This window comes from Aphelocoma coerulescens, chromosome 1A, assembly GCF_041296385.1.
Source record: "Aphelocoma coerulescens isolate FSJ_1873_10779 chromosome 1A, UR_Acoe_1.0, whole genome shotgun sequence".
Classification (NCBI taxonomy): Eukaryota; Metazoa; Chordata; class Aves; order Passeriformes; family Corvidae; genus Aphelocoma; species Aphelocoma coerulescens.
In genome coordinates, this window is record NC_091014.1 from 66624816 (window position 1) to 66643018 (window position 18203).

The following is an 18203-nucleotide window of genomic DNA, read 5'->3' on the forward strand; positions in this document are numbered from 1 at the left end:
ACATTTAAATCAACTTGAACCACTTTTTCTGTTGGGCACAGCTCCAATTTTGTGTCCTTTTTCTAAAATAAAAACACAGTCTCTCTGTTGCCATGCTTTCTGAGCTTTCTTGAGTGTAATTCACCCTAGTGCAAGTTAAATCAGAATGTGTTGATGTTATTGATGGTTTGATGGTTCTGAGGTGGTTTTTTTTAAGAGTACTACTCTGAAGTTTGAGAGATGCTTGTTCATGCTCCAGCTGGACTTGAATGTCACCTGAATTTAAAGTTTTGTGGGGTTTTTGTCTTTTTGGGGTTTTTTGGTGGGGGATTTTTTTGTTTGGTTGGTTTTTTGCAATCAGTTATTTTACAAATATCTTGTTGCATTTAAACAAACAATTAAAAACCGGAGAAAGTCGGGTCTGAAGGGAGAAAACAAAGGGTGCATTTTTTCTGAGCTAAAACTTAGCAGATAACTAAATATAAATAATATAAAATATAATATTATAATAATGTATGAAACAATTTGTTCTATGTAGAATAGAAAATACACTAAAATAATTTCTATTAAGAGATGTATTTAAAACCAAATATTAAATACATCAGTAATGTACAGTGTAACTAATATATAATATCGATATTTTCTATGAATATATACCAACATATATAGAGATAACAAAGTAATGTAAAATAGTAATAATGATTGTAAAAATAATCATAGCACCAACAATTTTGAGTAATTTACAACACCAGCTTTCACTTTAAGGTGCCCAGTATGATTCTGTGGGATTAGGATGAATCCCGCAGGTTTGGGAGGAATCCTGAGGGGTTGGGGTGAATCCCGAGGGGTTGGGGTGATTCCCCTGGGCTTGGGGTGATTCCCCTGGGCTTGGGGTGAATCCCCTGGGTTTGGGTAAGTCCCCAGGGTTTGGGTGAATCCCGAGGCTTTGGGGGGAATCCCCTGGGCTTTGGGTGAATGCCCTGGTTTGGGGTGAATCCCCTGACTTGGGGTGAATCCCCTGGGCTTTGGGTGAATCCCCTGGTTTGGGGTGAATCCCGAGGCTTTAGGTGAATCCCCTGGGCTTTGGGTGAATCCCGAGACTTTGGGGTGAATCCCCTGGGCTTTGGGTGAATCCCCTGGGCGTTGGGTGAATCCCGAGGCTTTGGGTGAATCCCGAGGTTTGGGGTGAATCCCCTGGGCTTTGGGGTGGATCCCGAGGCTTTGGGGTGAATCCCCTGGGCTTTGGGTGAATCCCCTGGTTTGGGGTGAATCCCGAGGCTTTAGGTGAATCCCCTGGGCTTTGGGTGAATCCCGAGACTTTGGGGTGAATCCCCTGGGCTTTGGGTGAATCCCCTGGGCGTTGGGTGAATCCCGAGGCTTTGGGTGAATCCCGAGGTTTGGGGTGAATCCCCTGGGCTTTGGGGTGGATCCCGAGGCTTTGGGGTGAATCCCGAGGCTTTGGGTGAATGCCCTGGTTTGGGGTGAATCCCGAGACTTTGGGGTGAACCCCGAGACTTTGGGTGAACCCCGAGGCTTTGGGGTGAATCCCCTGGGCTTTGGGGTGAATCCCGAGGCTTTGGGGTGAATCCCAAGGCTTTGGGGTGAATCCCGAGGCTTTGGGTGAATCCCCGGGGTTTGAGGTGAATCCCCGGGGTTTGGGTGTGAATCCCCTGGGCTTTGGGTGAATCCCGAGGGTTTGGGAGGAATCCCTTGGTTTGGGGTGAATCCCTTGGTTTGGGGTGAATCCCGAGGCTTTGGTGAATCCCGAGGCTCTGGGTGAATCCCGAGGGTTTGGGGTGAATCCCGAGGGTTTGGGGTGAATCCCGAGGCTCTGGGTGAATCCCGAGGCTCTGGGTGAATCCCGAGGCTCTGGGTGACCTCCGGCCGCAGGAAGCGCCCCCTGGCGCCGCCCCTTCCGCCGGCCCGGCCAATGGGCGCCGGCGGGGCCGCCTGTCATGGCCGCCCCCGTGCCGCGGCCCTGAGCGCCCCGAGCCCGCCGGAGCCACCGAGGCCGCGCCCGCGCCGCCGCCGCCGCCATGGGCACTGTGCACGCTCGGGTGAGCGCTGGGGCCCTGGGGATCCGCCGGGGCGGGGCCCGCCGGGGGTGGGACCCGGGCACCCGCCCCGGGGCCGCCCGAAGGTCGCACGGCCGAGCGCTCCCCGCCGCGACCTTCGGGCCGGACACAGCGCGGCCGGGGCCGTGGTCGGGGGCCGTGGTCGGGGGCCGTGATCGGCGGCCGTGATCGGGGGCCGTGATCGGGGGCCGTGCCCCGCCTCAGCAGCTCCGGGTTCTCGGAGCTTCCGGCACAGCCGGGCCGGCGCAGGGAGAATGGGTCGGAGCCCGTCCCGGTTCTCGGAGGCGCCTTCCCTTCCCAGCTCACTTCTGGGTCTTGTATGGAATCACAGATACTGGCGGCTTGGAAGGGACATTTAAGATCATCTGGTCACTCGTCCCCCCTGCCATCAGCAGGGGCACCTTCCACTATCCCACGCTGCTCCAAGCCCCATCCAGCCTGGCCTTGACGCTTCCAGGGATGGGGCAGCCACAGCTGCTCTGGGCAGCCTGTGCCAGGGCCTCAGCACCCTCACAACAGAGAAAAAATTCCTGCTCAGTAAAAAACTTCTTCGTATTAGAAAACCTAGGTCTTTTTCAGGTCTTTCCCGTGGCATTTCCAGAGCTGACTTCCCCAGGGGGGTGGGCTGGCAAGAATGAGACTGTGGAAATGAAAACAGAAAAATAAAAACCCCACTCAAACAAAACCCAAACCCAAGCAGCTGAAAAAGCACAATGCAAAGGGAAGCTGCCCCTGGTGAGAAGTGGAGGCTGGAGAGTTGCATTGCTTGGAGAGGGCTGTGAGGCCTCACATGTCTGAAATCAGGGTGAACAGATACACAAACCAGTGCTTGAAGAAGAAACTTAAAGGTCTAAGTGTTCCATTTTAAGGCTGAAGAACAGCTGCTGAAGGGAGCTGGTTCCAGAGTGTATAAATATTGTGACTAATGATGCAAAATTTTTAGTGGTTTGTGTCCATCTGTAGTGTGAACTGCTAGACAGCATTGTGTGGATACAGAGTGTTTCACACTTGTCTGAACTTTGTGAAGCTTCTGGATTTTGATATGCAACAGCAATTTACTATTCAGGAAAGCAGCTATTCTGATATGTCTTATTTTAAGACTCTTCCAGGTACAATAAATAAAGCTATGTTGTGTTTGATTGAAGTGTTTGGCTCTGATAGTCAGAGCCTGAGGTTCTTGAGCCTTATTTGAAAAGTTACCTCTAAAAGAAATATTGAAATATAAAGACAAATAAACACATGCAAAGCAAACTAATGTTCTGAGAAAACCCTTTTTATTTTATTGCTCGACATTCATACTCTTCTGCCTCCTCAAACCCAAACCAGAGAAGCGACAGCCTGATTTTTTTAGATTTTTTTTTAAGAACGTGGAATTCATCTTTTGCACAGGAAGCTTGTCTTGAAAGTTAAGGCTGTTTTTTGGAAGAATGCAGAGTATTTTTCAGAAATCATTCCGTGTGGAAGCTATTTAGCTTTCATTAAAAATTTCAGCAAGCAGGTAGGTGTCAAGTGTTCTGGTAATTTCTTTCATTTTAGTTCTCTTTTGCTTTTTTCCCTTAGGATTTGGTGAGAACACTGGGGTTTTTTTCATTGACAAAAGGCACAAATCACAGATCCATGTACCCTATTCAATGCAGTTTTCTTTTATGCTTTCAGAGTTTGGAGCCTCTTCCAATGGCTGGGCCAGACTTTGGTGCCTTGGGAGAGGAAGCTGAACTGGTTGAAGTTGAACCTGAGACCAAGCAGGAAATACTTGAAAACAAAGATGTAAGTGCCTGAACAACATCCTGATTTTTTTTTGTGGAGAGAAATAAATGCCTTGGCACCCTTTCTTTCTTGTTTTTCCTAGGGCAACTTTCTAAGCTATGATTTGAGATGTGAAAGAATTATACTTAGTACTGTGAGATTCATCTGCTGCTATCTGGTTCCTGTTCTTTTATCCATTTCTTCTATCCCTACCACAGGAGTTGTCACTGAAATTCAGCTTTGAGCTAATAAACCTGTTTGCAGATGCTGCTGCTCTCCCTCTCATAGGAGATTTCCACTCCTGCTTAGGAGTAGAGCAAGCACCTGCCCTTCACCTGCTCAAGTGCAGCATTAGCCAGGTTAGGGGAAAATGCCACTACATCAGTTATGTCACTGAGGGAAATACTGACTCCAGCAGAGGATGGTCACTTTTTAAATATGTAATTTACATGCAAGAGCATGTGTGGCTTGGCCCATAGTGTATTTAGTCATACTAGAGGGGTGAGTTACCATGTTATCTTATTTTTTAATTAAAATTTTCCTTGGTGTTGTTCATCCTCACTTAAAGGTTGGTGAATAAGAGTTGGGTTTTGTCTAGTTCATTATGTACATGTGCTGATAGGCTTTTTTTTACACAATGGGTAGTAATAGGTTGCTGTTATTTTGCTGTTTTATTGTACATGAATACATAGAGTCATGCAGGTATTTATGACAGAGGTAGTATAATCTGTATAGTCTCTTTTACAAACTCTGGTATAGAATCATAGAATTGTTTAGATTGGAAAAGACCTCTGAGATCACTGAGTCTTAACTGTTAACCCAGGACTGCCAAGTCCAGCATTAAACCATGTCCCAAGTGCCACATCCACATGGTTTTTAATCCCCCCAGGGGTCTTCACTGGCCTGGGCAGCCTGGTAAATCCTTGACAACACTTTGAAGCAGATATTTTTTGACATTTACCCCTAAAATTAAAATTCACTGAAAAGGTTGGAAAAATAAGGGAAATGCAATCGCTGTAGTCCATTTGTACCAGGTAGCATAGAGTGTGCTGTGGTTTTTACAATAAAATTGTGTCAGTTGATTATGTATCAAGATGAAAGCATAAAACCTCATAATGGGAGTGTTCTTCATCTGCATTTGAAACTGCACTGCTTCTGTGGTAGTGATGATGTTAATAGAGTTTAAATATTTGTGGCTTGTACACTGGTTTGGTGTTTGATTTTCTTCTTTTAATTCTTTGTTTCTGTATAGCTGATAAAAGAAGTAGCAAACAACTACAACTAACTACGTATTTTATCTTATGTACTTAATACTTATGTGATTTCTGCAGTTGCTTCTTTGTCTATACAACATTTACAACTAAAATCCCAGCAGCTGCAATCTGTCAGGATTTCTTCTGCTACAACCAGTGTTAGCTTTGGTGTTAGAGTTCTCTTTTCATTCATTTTTGTGTTATGGGAGCAACATCCCAGAATCATAGATAGCACTGATTTCTGATAATGTAGGTTGGCAGGAATTGGCCCTAGGAATCATCAGGGTTTCTCATGATAATTTTTGTGCATTGGTGACCTTGATCCTCATTATTAGCTGCAAATTCAATACTTGTGTGTACACATTTGTTGTGTTTAGGTGGTGGTTCAGCATGTGCACTTCGATGGACTTGGAAGGACCAAAGATGACATCATCATGTATGAAATCTCTGATGTTTTCAAGGCTAAAAATCTCATTGATGTAAGTGTTGTGAATATCAGACCTGCTGTTTGAAAATTGATTAAAATTTTTTCTCTATTCTTTTGCTGCTTTGGGCCACTCCATTCAGACCTGGGGCAACTGTCAAGTTTTGCCAAGAACAGGGGCCCCCTAAATAAGTTGTAATTACTGGAACCTATTTGAATAAGTGCTTCCACTATTAAAGTAATTAGGAAGCAAACTAACGAAAGATATGAAGGTATTGAGCCAGATGCTCTGGGTTTAATTTATTTCTGCAGATGCAAGTGCTAAAGTGGTTGTGTTCTGTTTTGAAGGTGCACATATGTATCTTTATATACAAAATCTGTGAATATTTTACAACTTACCTGCATTTTAACTAATTTATCCTCGTTATTTTTTGTTAACCTGAAAGACTCAAAGGGACTAGATGACCTTGAAAGTCCCTTCCAACCCAAACATCCTCTGATTCTATGACTGAGCTACTTTTCTCATCCTCTAGGTGATGAGAAAATCACATGAAGCTCGTGAGAAGTTGCTTCGTCTCGGAATCTTTAGACAGGTGGATGTTCTGATTGATACCTGTCAAGGTGTGTATTCCCTCATTAATCCTCACCTCTTTTCTCATATATTACCTGTAATATATATATATTTCCCTGTGTAAGAGGCTGGACATTTTTTTGTGTATGTAACTTAGTCTTGTATATACCTTTATATAGTTTAGATAAACACATGGGTGTGCTGTGGATACAAATGTGTTTATGTCAGTTGTCCTTATGAAGAAGATCTATTTGCCTGTGTTTGCATATATGTGTACCTGTATTTGAAGATTGCTTGTCCATGAGTGAATTTTCAGCACTAAAATAATTACAGTAAGCATTCCTTAATCCACAGTTCAAAGGACCATGTGAGGGAAAGCTTGAAGATGTGTCCTGTACTTGTATTGCACATCACATTGCCATGAAATGATTAAAGCCAGTCATCCTATGATTAAACCAAATTCTGCACTCATATCCAAGAAACCTCCTTTTCTCAAGCCATGCCACTTTGTAATGTGGACTTTTATTATGCCTTAACTCAAACAGTTTTCAAATAATTCAAGTAATCTTCTGTCTGCAGTTTTTCAAATAACTCTTTAGAGATAACATGCATTTTGTTTGTTTCTCTAGGAGATGATGCCCTTCCGAATGGTTTAGATGTGACCTTTGAGGTAACAGAATTGAGAAGGTTAACTGGGAGCTATAACACCATGGTTGGCAACAATGAAGGCAGCATGGTATGGATTATTTCAAATTATTAGTAATGCCTTTTGATATTCCTCTTACTTTCAGTTTCAAACCTAGCAAGGGATTTGGTGATCCAGTCTTGATCCAGCCTTACTAAGACTTTGTGAGGCCTTTGTGTCAGGCTTTCATTCAGCAAAAGCCTATTTTGAGCTAGGGGAGAATGCTGTAGCTTCCAACTCAGCATGGTAAGTTTTTAAGATATTTTATCTACTGGAGAGATTAGTAAGGAATTGGGCATTTCATTTCTATGAGATGTACTTTTCTTCTCAGTCAAAATGCTTTATATTTGACTTAGAAATTGTTCTTATTTTTCTCTTTTAGCCCAGTATCAGTTATTCTGTGCTGTAGAACACAAGGTTTTCATGAATTATACAAACTTTGAAACTTCCTTTCGTATAACTTAATTAAGGATGCATCAGATTAAAATCTTGTGTGAACAGTATTGACCAATTGCCACAGGAAGTACCAGCTGTACTGCTGCTCTGTGAATGTGCTTTTACCAGAAGTGCTGCTGTGAGCAGATTGTGCTTTCAGGTGCTCATGCTGCACCCTTTCTGCCTTCTCACTTGCACAGGGCAGCTGTGCCTGGGACTGGTTGATAAGCCAGATCAAGGGACTCATCCTTTTCCTCTTAGGGGTATTTTTAACCTGGATAAGATCCTGCCTGACTCAGGTGACGGTGTTTTGCATGTGCAAGGAGAATTGGAAATAAGTGAGTTGAGAGCTGCTTATGCAGCTCCACTGCCTGGAGCCAGGTCCAGGGTATTGTGGCCTGAATGAAGCCAGCAGGGAATCCTACCTGTTGCCTCCAGTGCTGCTCAAAACTGACTGAAAGCTACTTGGGTTTCTCTTTTTGTGCTCAGCTGCTTAATTTATCACAGAGAAGTAAAACTTGTGAATGCTATAAAAACATGACTTGTATACACTGGTATTGCAACACAGATTATGTTTCCTTAAGGGTTGAATAGATTTATTTATTCTAATCCTTTACATTCATCTGAAGCTTATACATCTAGTACTTCACACTAAAAGCCTTTTCTGTTTATGGTGTAATAACCATCATGACAAAGCTCAGGTTACTGATTTGCTTCCAACACCTGTCAGACAAAGGCAGTCAGGATTTGGGAGCTTTTTAATATTCTTTTCCAATAGAATAATACACAACAATAGTACAGTGCTAGTGTCTGTGTTTGGAGGAAACCTGCTCTTTTCTGCCAGAGGGCTGAGAACTGCCTGGAAGATGCAAGGGATTTGTGTCAGAATAGGCAAAAGTGTTTCAGTAGTTTCTGGAGAATTGTAGAGGTGTGTTGCATCACCATCAGGTCTGGTTTCAGAAGGATTTTGTTACTCAAAACAAAACTACAGGGAGTGTCTCCATAGTGATAGTTTTCCCTTGTTCTGGTTCTGATGAGCCCTCCCTGACAGGAGTTTTTGCTGAGGATCAGTGTGAGAGTCTGCAGTTGCAGAGCAGCTGCTTGTTGTGCCAAAGATTTGTTCCCCAGGGCTTTGAGACAGGCTTGGAGATTTTGCTTGAAGTAATGTCAGTACTGATGGCCCAGTAGAGTGCAGATTAAGTCAGCAGCTACTAAACAGCAATAAAAGTTGGATGTTTGACTGTAACTTGCACTGTTGGCTTTTGCTGCCAGTGCAAAGAGAAATCTAACTGAGAAAAAAACATATTCAGTTACAAGTATTTTTAAATGCCTTAATTTCTAATTCTCATAATGTTCTTGTTTTCAGCATATGATTAAGATGCAAGACAGCAAACTATATAAAATGTTACCATGTGGGGAGTTTTTTGTTTGTTTGTCTAGTGTTTTGGTTTTTTGTTGGGTTTTTTTTTTAATTTTCTGTAGGTGCTGGGGCTCAAGCTCCCAAATCTCTTTGGACGTGCAGAAAAGGTGACCTTCCAGTTCTCCTATGGAACAAAGGAAACTTCATATGGCCTGTCCTTCTTCAAACCACAGCCTGGAAACTTTGAAAGAAAGTAGGGGATGCATTTTTCACTACTTTTTTTAGTGGAGGAATATAAAACAATTAATAAGATCTTTCATTGAGTAATAATTACATTTATTCTTTCCTGAGGATCTGATAATGATGTAGCAGAGATGGTTTCTTAAGTTTTTGTGATTATTCAAAGCTCTACCTTAAATATTTCCCCTTCAAACCTGCCAGTAATGTTGTGTTTCAGTTTTTCAGTTAATGTGTACAAAGTAACTGGACAGTTCCCTTGGAGCTCTCTTCGAGAAACAGACAGAGGAGTATCAACAGAATTTAATGTGAGTGTAGCGCAAGTGTAACACATGCTTCATACACATTTCAGTTGAGCTCTTGCACATACTTGGTTTACTTTTTGAGTGATGGAATCACTCATGCACAGAGCTGACTTCTCTTTATTTGAAAGAGGTCAGTGATTTGAAAATGACAGAGGTTGTGCATCTTAGACTTTTTGTTACAATTCAATCTCATTTTGGCCATATAAAAATGCCAGCATGTTTTTCTTCTTCTTTTTTTTTTTTAATTATCATTTCAGAGAGGCAGCTGGTGGCTTAGCTTACTGTATCAGCCCAATTCAAGTTATTTTTCATTTGGAATGGATTAATTAGTGTGCATCTAACTCTCTTGGCTGGAGCAGAATTAGCATCACTCTGAAATGGAAAAGGGTTTCTCTTTGTTTCAAGAAGTTTGGGAAGAAAGCCATAGACTCAAATATAAAAAAATACTTGTTTTAATTTTGTAGCAATTGTTTTCATGACTTACTCAATTCTTTATTGTAGTTTCCCATCTGGAAGACCACCCACACACTGAAGTGGGAGGGTGTATGGAGAGAGCTTGGCTGCCTTGCTAGAACAGCATCCTTTTCTGTTCGAGAGGAAAGTGGACACTCTCTGAAATCTTCTCTCTCTGTAAGGCTTTCTCATAATAATTTTTTAAAAACTCATGGCTTTGAGTCATCTCATACTTAGGAGTGATACCAAAGGAGCTTTTTGTCTTTGGAGGGAATGTGTTTTCCTTCAAACATCTTTTGCTGTGTTTGGTGATTGCCACTGAGTAATCCAGGAGGCCCCTAGGGAGAACAGGGAATCATAGTTGACTGTTGGGCTTTGGCTTGTTCTCCCTCTGTCTCACCTGCCATCTCTTTTTGCAGAATTGCCTTGTTTTGTAGTAGACAGGAAGAGTAAACTTCCTCATCCTAAGCCTTTTGTAAACATTCTCCCCTCTCCCAGTTTCTGGTCACTTGCCATCTTTCACTTGTAGCTTACAAATTGTCGGAGATCAGCTCTTTGCAGATGGGTGGTTTGCAGCTGGGCTGCTGCTCTGTTTCTGGTGCATGCCATGGGCAGAAGATACAAACATATGCATTTCATGTGGCCCATAAATGTCAAAGCCAGCCTGTAGGGATATTGTTCCCAAATCCATGAAGCTCCACCAATCTTAGCTGGAGCTGTTGTTTTCCACTGTTTGCACATTTTTTGAAGGAAAATGGTAATGTCACTCTGAGGTATTCAACAGATACAAGAAGCTAAACCCAGTTTTTTTGTTCTCCTCAGCATGCCATGGTAATTGATTCTCGGAACTCCTCAATCTTGCCAAAACGAGGTGCTTTGCTGAAAATTAATCAGGTAGCTTTAAATCACTTGTGCTATTACTGGGTTTTATCTGTGTGTTTGAGTCTTAATTTATCTAATTGCTGCTCATGTTAAAAATGTCTAAAGTTAGAAGTTAGTCTAAAATTGACTAGGAGACAATGAGGAGCGGTAATTACATTTTCTATTTACCGAGTGTGCCTTTCAAAATCATGAAACTTTTCTTATGGTGGCAAATTTTCATTTGTGTGCCATTGGTCAAAGAGCACAACCTCTCCACCAGCATTAAATTATTTATTACCTGAGAGACACTATCCCTGGCAGTATTTGCACTACACTTTCAGTGGGTATTAATTAGCCCTTCTTTTTTAACACTGTCATGCACAGATTGCCAGGCTGTAGTCCTGTTGCTACTTACAAAATTTGTAAGTCTGAGAACTAAAAATGAAAGACTGGTAAAAATAACTCTCCAAGATATATGCATGTATTATTTTGGCACAGAAAATGCCTGTTACAGTCAGTGCCTTTGTAAAAGCTGGCTTTTCTGCTGTATGGGTAATACTTCAGAAGCATTAATTTCTCTAGTGCTTTAGAGGCAGATTTGAAATGCCACTGGAAGTAAAAGTGCTACTGTAAGCAACAGTGAACTGTTGTGAGTGAGAAAAGTGGTTGTAATTCAGGGTTTAGGTAATGTGTCATTTGTTAGATCCTGCCTCTAACACTGAGTTAGTTCAATCACTTCATGGGAGCTGAAAATAACACATTGTGTCATGCAGCTGTCTGGTTCTTCAGCCCTTCTTCACCACATGAAACCTTCTCAGGTCTAGAGAAATACAGTCTTGATTTTGGATGCTGAATTTTCCAGCTCCATTCTATCTTGCCTTCATTTACAAAATGGCTTGGAAAGCAATAGTTTGGTTTAATATTTGGAAAAGAAAAAAATGCAGCTCATTATTCTGAGGTTCATACATGCCTTGGTTCAAAATTCATCTGCCTCCTCACGCCAGTATTCCTGTATTTCTTGTAAAAAAAACCACTGCCTGTGGTGATGCAGACATGCTGAACTTTTAAAGGGAAGAACCATGTAATATCTGTTGCAACTTTCATAAATGTATGTCTTTGCAGGAGTTGGCTGGCTATACAGGTGGAGATGTGAGCTTTCTGAAAGAGGATTTTGAATTTCAGTTCAATAAGCAACTTCTCTGGGATTCGGTAATTTTTTTAAGATATTTTAGTAATTGACCTGAAGTTTATCTGAAGCTATTAAACCTATCTCTTAGGTTTAATATAAGGATTATTTTTCACTCTGGATTAGGAAAAGATCATGAAAAGTGGCTGGAGTAGATAACTTGATTTTGTTTTTTTGGAATATGGACTACATTTATTTTTATCTTTATGTTCCTGCTGTGCAAAGTCACTTGAAAAGTGGGAATTTTGGAGAGAACTTGTTGCACAGTTAACCACAAGAATGATTTTCCTTCCAGAAGTGATGTTGGCCATGTCTGTTCTTTGTGGTCTTTCTTAGAAGGGATTTTTCAAAAACTTTGGAAGTTTTTTAAAAACTTAAAAGTTTTGAAACCTTCATGAATATTCAGAATAATCTTCATTTAGTTTTCATTTTAATTGGAATTATAAATATACAACTATTCATCTTACATGCTCTTGTTTTCATAGCATGTAATTACGTCTTGTGTGTAAAGTTACTGGGAAAAAATAGGAAGACTGATTTCAACAGCATAGACTTAGGTGGAAATAGGGTTTTGAATTGAAATATTGAAAACTGAAATAATAATTTCAGAATATCCCAGCAATATTTCTAACTGTATTTAGAAGTTTTTTATCACATGGAGATAGTGCAATAAATTCCTCTCAGAGCTGAATGGGGAATTAAACAGCGACTTCCATCATGAAGATTTAAAAATCGGGTTACAATAATTTGCATCCCAAAGTTATTGACAATAGATCTCACTGTCTGGCAGTAGTACTTCTACACAGGCAGCAAGCAAATGATTAAATCTATTTTTTTACAGTGATTTGAGTAGCAAGAATTACTTTTTATAGATAAAGAGTAACTCTATGTTTATTTGATGTCAGTATAGTGAGTTGCAGAAGGTGGTTTCATTTAATTATAAGGCTAATTTACAGACAGGTCATCATTGTACATTTTTGGCAGCTGCTTGTTGGACTTAGTCTCCTGTGGGTTTCAAATTGCCAGGAATAATTGGTGGCAGCAGTGTTGTCTTACTTTGAGAGATGAAATTTCTCAAGAAAAGAGGTGCTGGATGAGGTTGAGTGCTCCCTTAAGCTATTGTGGAAGTAACATCTGGTTCAAATGTGCTGTATTGACTTTTTCAAGGCACAGCACTGCATGAAAGAAAGAGGGCAGCAACCATCAAGAGTTTCCTGAAAATCTGTTGAAAATCCAACATACAGGCTGTGATATCCACGGGGTGTGAGCAGCTGTAACTCTGGGAGGCTGATGGGAGCTCTGTCTGTTACTGGGTGATGGAATCTAGCTCATACTGTCAGGGAAATTAAGGAATGAGTACTAATAACTTCTTTTTCTCTCCAAAGGTTGTTTCAGCATCACTCTGGGGCGGAATGCTGGTACCTATTGGAGACAAGCCATCCAGTATAGCTGACAGGCAAGTTTTTTAAATGGCTGGGTGTTTTTTTCCAGTCAGCACGGGTAATGTATACAGAACACTCTGCACAAGAGAGAAACAGTAGTAGTTCTGAGGAGAATAAAATGTTTCTAGTTAGCTATACTTGCATGTTCATACTCAAGCCATTTTCATATTGGGCTGGTAAAAATTTATAATTTGCTGTGTAGTTGCTCTGCCTGCCCATATTTATGGTTGCAAAATGGTATCTACCTCCTGCAAAATTCTGTAGCAGGCATAGGTTTATTCAGACACAAAGCCATATTGTCATTCTGCTCACTCTGTACCCAATTTTGCCTTCTAATGCTGGTGTTTAAAGATCACATTACTAAACCTGTTACAAAGTTACCTTTGAGTGAAGCATTACATTAAATTTATCTGTATTCACTAGGTTTTACCTTGGTGGACCAACAAGTGTGCGTGGATTCAGTATGTACAGCATTGGACCCCAGAGTGAAGGTCTGACACTTTTAAACCCCACTCCTCTGACAATACTGTAAATATTAGTGGGTGACAGAGAGCCACAGAGAGTCCTTAAACTCCCTATAACCTGAAAATAATTACACTCATTCTGTACTCGGAGAAGTGTTATGGCTTTGATCTGTTGTTACAGATTGGTTCACAAAGGGATAAAGCCAGGTACTTCTTAGTTAAACCATAATTAATTACTAATTTTGTAAACTATGTGTGTGTTCAGACTTGCACACTTCCAGTGCGTCATTTTAATTAGTAATCAACCTCCAAGCTGGAAAAATTCCCAAAACGTGGTTATAGCAAGTCTCTGTTTGATACAGCCTGTGTTCAGGTACCTTAGGGGAAAGATAATCTGCTCAACAGAGGTGTTTGGAGAGCCAGGAGCTTCCTCAGTTCTATTCCTTACTCTGCTGTTGTCAGTGGATTCAATATCCATTATATTTTGAAGTGAATTGTTCAATTGTATCAATTTCTCAGTTTTAAAACCAAGGAAAGTATTGCAGAGGTGTTCAGGAGGTCCTTCTGTTGAACTACCATGAGTAGGTGCATGCCTCAGGCTGTTCTAGTGAGGGAATGAAGAAAAATGCACTTCCCTTGGAAGGTTTATAGAAATGTGTAAGTGCTAATTTTTTTAACTAATAGTAGTAAGTTTGGAGAGAGTTAGAAGCCCATGGGAAGAGTTGTAAAGGGTAAAAGTGGAATGTAAAACAACTTACAGATGTGTTTTTGTACCTTTAACAAGTGATTCTTATAATATGTTCCACAGTAAATGCCTTTTTTCCAACATTTTGCCTGAACAGGTGATTATTTGGGAGGAGAAGCCTACTGGGCTGGAGGGGTGCATCTCTACACCCCTCTCCCTTTCCGGCCTGGCCGCGGAGGCTTTGGGGATCTTTTCCGAACACATTTCTTCCTTAATGCTGGAAATCTCTGCAATCTCAACTATGGTAAGACTGAACAGAATAAAAACCCCTCTTGCCTTCATATAAAAGCACAAAGGAGAGCTGTTCTGTGTCTGTTCACTCAGAAGCACTTGGTTTACTGCATGTATTTTGGTGCCTGTCAAAAACCTGCTGTGTTTAACTTATATATTTGACAGATTAGCAGTAGTTTATTTAGCTCACTCCATAAATTCTAGCACAACTTGTAGGAAAGAGAACATGGTAGTGTCTGTGAACTGGTGATGTTTGCAGACCAATGTGTAATTAACACTTGCTATCTAACACCATTCTGAAGGGAGAATGAAAGATGATGTTTTAGTGAGGTTCTGGTGTTTACTGGGATGAACTAAAGAAAAAGTGGTGGCATTAGATGAGGCTGTGGTAGCTGATGGGACTCTTTTTTTCCTCCCATCCCTAACTTTATCCAGTATATATTTCAGGGTATTAATGTATGACTTTTCAGTATGATTTCAGTCAATTTTAGAATATAGTGATATTTGATGTCTGCCTCACTTGATGTAAGAAAGGTGACATCCATATGGGAGGGAGATACTTCAATCAACTTTAAAATAGTAGAGACCCACTAAATGATAGAATAGAGTCCCAGAATGGTTTGGGTTGGAAGGGACCTTAAAGCTCATCTTGTTCTCCCCCCTGCCATGGGCAGGGACACCTTCCACTATCCCAGGTTGTTCAGAGCCTTCGACACTGACAGGGATGGGGCAGCCACAGCTTCTCTGGGCAACCTGTGCCAGGGCCTCACCGCCCTCACAGGGAAGAATTTCTTCCTAATGCACAATCTAAACTTCCTCTCTTGTCAGCCTGAAGCCATTCCCCCTTGTCCTGTCACTCCAGGCCCTTGCCCACGGTCTCTCTCCATCATTCCTGCAAGTTCCCTTCAAGTACTGGAAGGGAGCAGTAAAGACATCGAAATCTTTAATACTCATTTCCTCCTTCTTGCTAGTAGGTACCCTGCAGCGGGACATACAGACCAGCCAGCAGTCCAGCTAAAATCCCAGCAGTTTGGTTCTGGTTCTGCTCTCTTGCTTTGCTTCTCATGCCTTGGTGTTTGCCTGCAGGTGACGGTCCCAGGGCGCACCTGCAGAGGCTGGCAGAGTACATCCGCTGGTCCTACGGCGCCGGAATCGTGCTGCGCCTGGGAAACATCGCCAGGCTGGAGCTCAACTACTGCTTCCCCATGGGAGTACAGGCTGGAGACAGGTTGGTGTTGGGAAATAGAATTATTGGGATCAATAAAAGAACTGTGCAAGCAATAGGCCTGGAAGTTTTAGGCTTGTGTCTTGAGAGACACTTTCCATGGGAAAGTCCCTGTGTGAAGAAAACAAGCAGGCCTGAGAAAGAGAGAGGGAGTGAAAAACTTGCAGCTGTGCCATCCGGGAGTGAACAAGGGAGATGGGCACAGAATTCCTTTGATCATAACAAGACTGTGGAGACTTGCCAATGTAAGTCCAATTATGTAGAAATAGAAATGTGTCTTGGTAAGTTAAGCCACTTAGGAGCTAACACGCTGGTATACTATATAAGTGCCTTTGGACTGCTAATAAATGGAGTTTGCTCTTATCAACCATATTGGTTTGGACTGCTCCTCTCTCCCCCCACCGGGGGCCCGAGCTCCTCGTCCCGCGGAGCTTCCAACAGGTTGGTTTGGTACACTGACTTCTTTAGAGGTTCTGCTTTCTTAGAGAGAACTCTGCTTTGTGGTTTTGTTTATTCCATACCAACAAAGACATCTCAGTGCTGCTTTTCCAGCCTGCTTTACCCACCTTGGTTTCACAGCTGGGTTAAGACTTTGCTTCTCAAGTGTCAGAGTTCATTAAACTTGAGAGCAGCTGTTGAAATGTATGAACAGCTGTGCAGCAGCTTAATTTCTTGTGGGGAAACAGCTTGTGGGGTTTTCCTAAGCCTTCTAAACCCAAATGATTGGATAAATACCTCGTTTGATGTCTTTGATAAATACATAGTTTAATGTCTTTGCTTGAAAAATGAAAACAAGTTTACAGATAAAGAGAAGAGAAGAACAAATTCATTTGTTAGCAAGCAATTCTCCTGCATCAAGCAAATATTACAGTATGCAATAAAAAAAGCTTCAGGAGCCCTGTTCTTGTCTGTGAGTATTGTGTGAGATTCTTTCATACAGGAGCAGGATTATGGTTCTGTGGGCAGTGTGAATGTATAATAGCAATTTCAAAATTAGGGCTTTATTTGGAAATACAAAGGCTCCATACGGATGACAGATTGTCAGAACATTTATTTAAAAAAGCCTTTGTCTGCTAAAACGTTGGGAATTTGGGGATAGGGAGAGCTGATTTTAATTTCATCAGTACCTTTTGTATCACTTACACTGTTTATTATTTGTTTCTTTTCAGGATATGTGATGGTGTTCAGTTTGGAGCAGGAATAAGATTTCTATAATACAGAAATATTTTACATCAGTAAATGAAATTGTGCTCTGGAGATGAAATCAAGACTATAACATACTTCAAAATGGTCTTTTTTCCTTGAAATGCAGACACACAGCTGAGTGATTTACCTCTTGGACTCCACAAGAAGCTACATTAAATAATTATGCTCTAAAGGTTCATTGTACCTCTGATTCTTATCAAAGATGGGAGAGTGTTCGTAGGAGTCTGTCTTACAGCTTTTACTTGAAATATTAGAGTTGTGTCAGATATTGGCTCTTGAATATTGCTCATATCATCAGAGTTTTGGCCTGCACAGCCTTCCTTCTTCCAACCACAAGTCCCCAGAAAAGCTGTTACGAGTCAAAAATGATATCTTTTAATGGTTCTAAATGAATTAAAATGTTTTGATTTGAATATATTTCACTACTGTAAAACACCTCTGTTTAAATGCCTCCTACAATCTGAATTGCATACTGTAAAAGTTCAGGTCATCTGTCTAGCATAGTAAATACTAAAATCATAATTTTGAAGTGTTCAGGGCTCTGAGTGTCTTAATGCTCTCAGCAAAGCTGTTGATTTATTTCTTGAAAAAACAGCTTTTTGTAGCAGTTGCAAAAAGGGACTCCACACAGGTGAATGTGTGGAACTAACTGGTTTCCCTTTTTGTCTCTCTACTGACTTGCTGAGATGTTAATTTCACTTCCAAGTCACCCCTGGCTTTATCACTTGGAGTATATTCCAGTTTATAAGGATGGACTTATTCACTATTTTGGTCCCAACATCTTTGGAGGTAGTCGCATACTGATAATTTTTATATGTGTCAATCCTGTGTGGTCATGCTGAATCTGAACTTGGAGTGCACTTTCCCTGCATCTACATTCAACTTTTTTTGTTATTAAGTGTTGGTAGGTTTAAAATCACAATACAATGAAGATTCTGGGACAGCAGAACAAAAATACAGAAGCTGTTAAACTCCTGGTTTTTTCTTCTCAGCTAAAGACACAGCTTTGGACATGCTGGTGCTCGACTTGACTTTGCTGAATGTGTCAGGACTGCCATGAAAGCCCGTTCCCAGTCAAGTCAGCACTCAGACTCCACTCTTCTTAAAGAGAACACAATTTTATACATTGCTTTAGCATTGGTCTGTATTGCCGTTGGTGTAATACAGTAACTAAATCTGGTTTAGTTGATAATTCTCTAAAATATGAAGGCTAAAAACTGGACTGCCTGGATTTACAGAGCTCTGCTTGATTAAACATCCTTCCCTCCTCATAAAGTAGCAGCAGTAGGCTTACAGATGTTCAAAATTGTGTGAATGACA

The 18203-nt window shown here is 41.3% G+C and overlaps 1 protein-coding gene across 2 annotated transcripts; it reads left to right on the forward strand.

The window, feature by feature from the left end:
* Nucleotides 1-1919: 1919 nt before the first annotated feature.
* On the forward strand, nt 1920-17300 carry SAMM50 (SAMM50 sorting and assembly machinery component). 2 transcript variants are annotated; one of them, XM_069003381.1, is made up of 15 exons: nt 1920-2036; nt 3711-3821; nt 5431-5532; nt 6011-6098; nt 6678-6784; nt 8651-8781; nt 8986-9073; nt 9572-9700; nt 10346-10417; nt 11507-11593; nt 12956-13026; nt 13436-13503; nt 14319-14465; nt 15539-15680; nt 16847-17300. In XM_069003381.1, the coding sequence occupies exons 1-15, from the start codon at nt 2016-2018 to the stop codon at nt 16890-16892; spliced, it is 1410 nt and encodes a 469-aa protein (XP_068859482.1). In that variant the 5' UTR covers nt 1920-2015; the 3' UTR covers nt 16893-17300. The 2 variants fall into 2 exon arrangements, with proteins under 2 accessions (XP_068859482.1, XP_068859481.1); XM_069003380.1 differs by lacking the exon at nt 1920-2036 and having other exon boundaries at nt 3672-3821.
* The last annotated feature ends 903 nt before the right edge of the window (nt 17301-18203 follow it).

Excerpts from the sequence above, each read along its gene's own strand:
- SAMM50 (XM_069003380.1), top strand. The coding sequence starts at position 3,672 with ATGTACCCTATTCAATGCAGTTTTCTTTTATGCTTTCAGAGTTTGGAG. Across the intron at positions 10,418-11,506 it reads CTTTGCTGAAAATTAATCAG|GAGTTGGCTGGCTATACAGG; the intron begins GTAGCTTTAAAT and ends ATGTCTTTGCAG. Across the intron at positions 13,504-14,318 it reads CATTGGACCCCAGAGTGAAG|GTGATTATTTGGGAGGAGAA; the intron begins GTCTGACACTTT and ends TTGCCTGAACAG.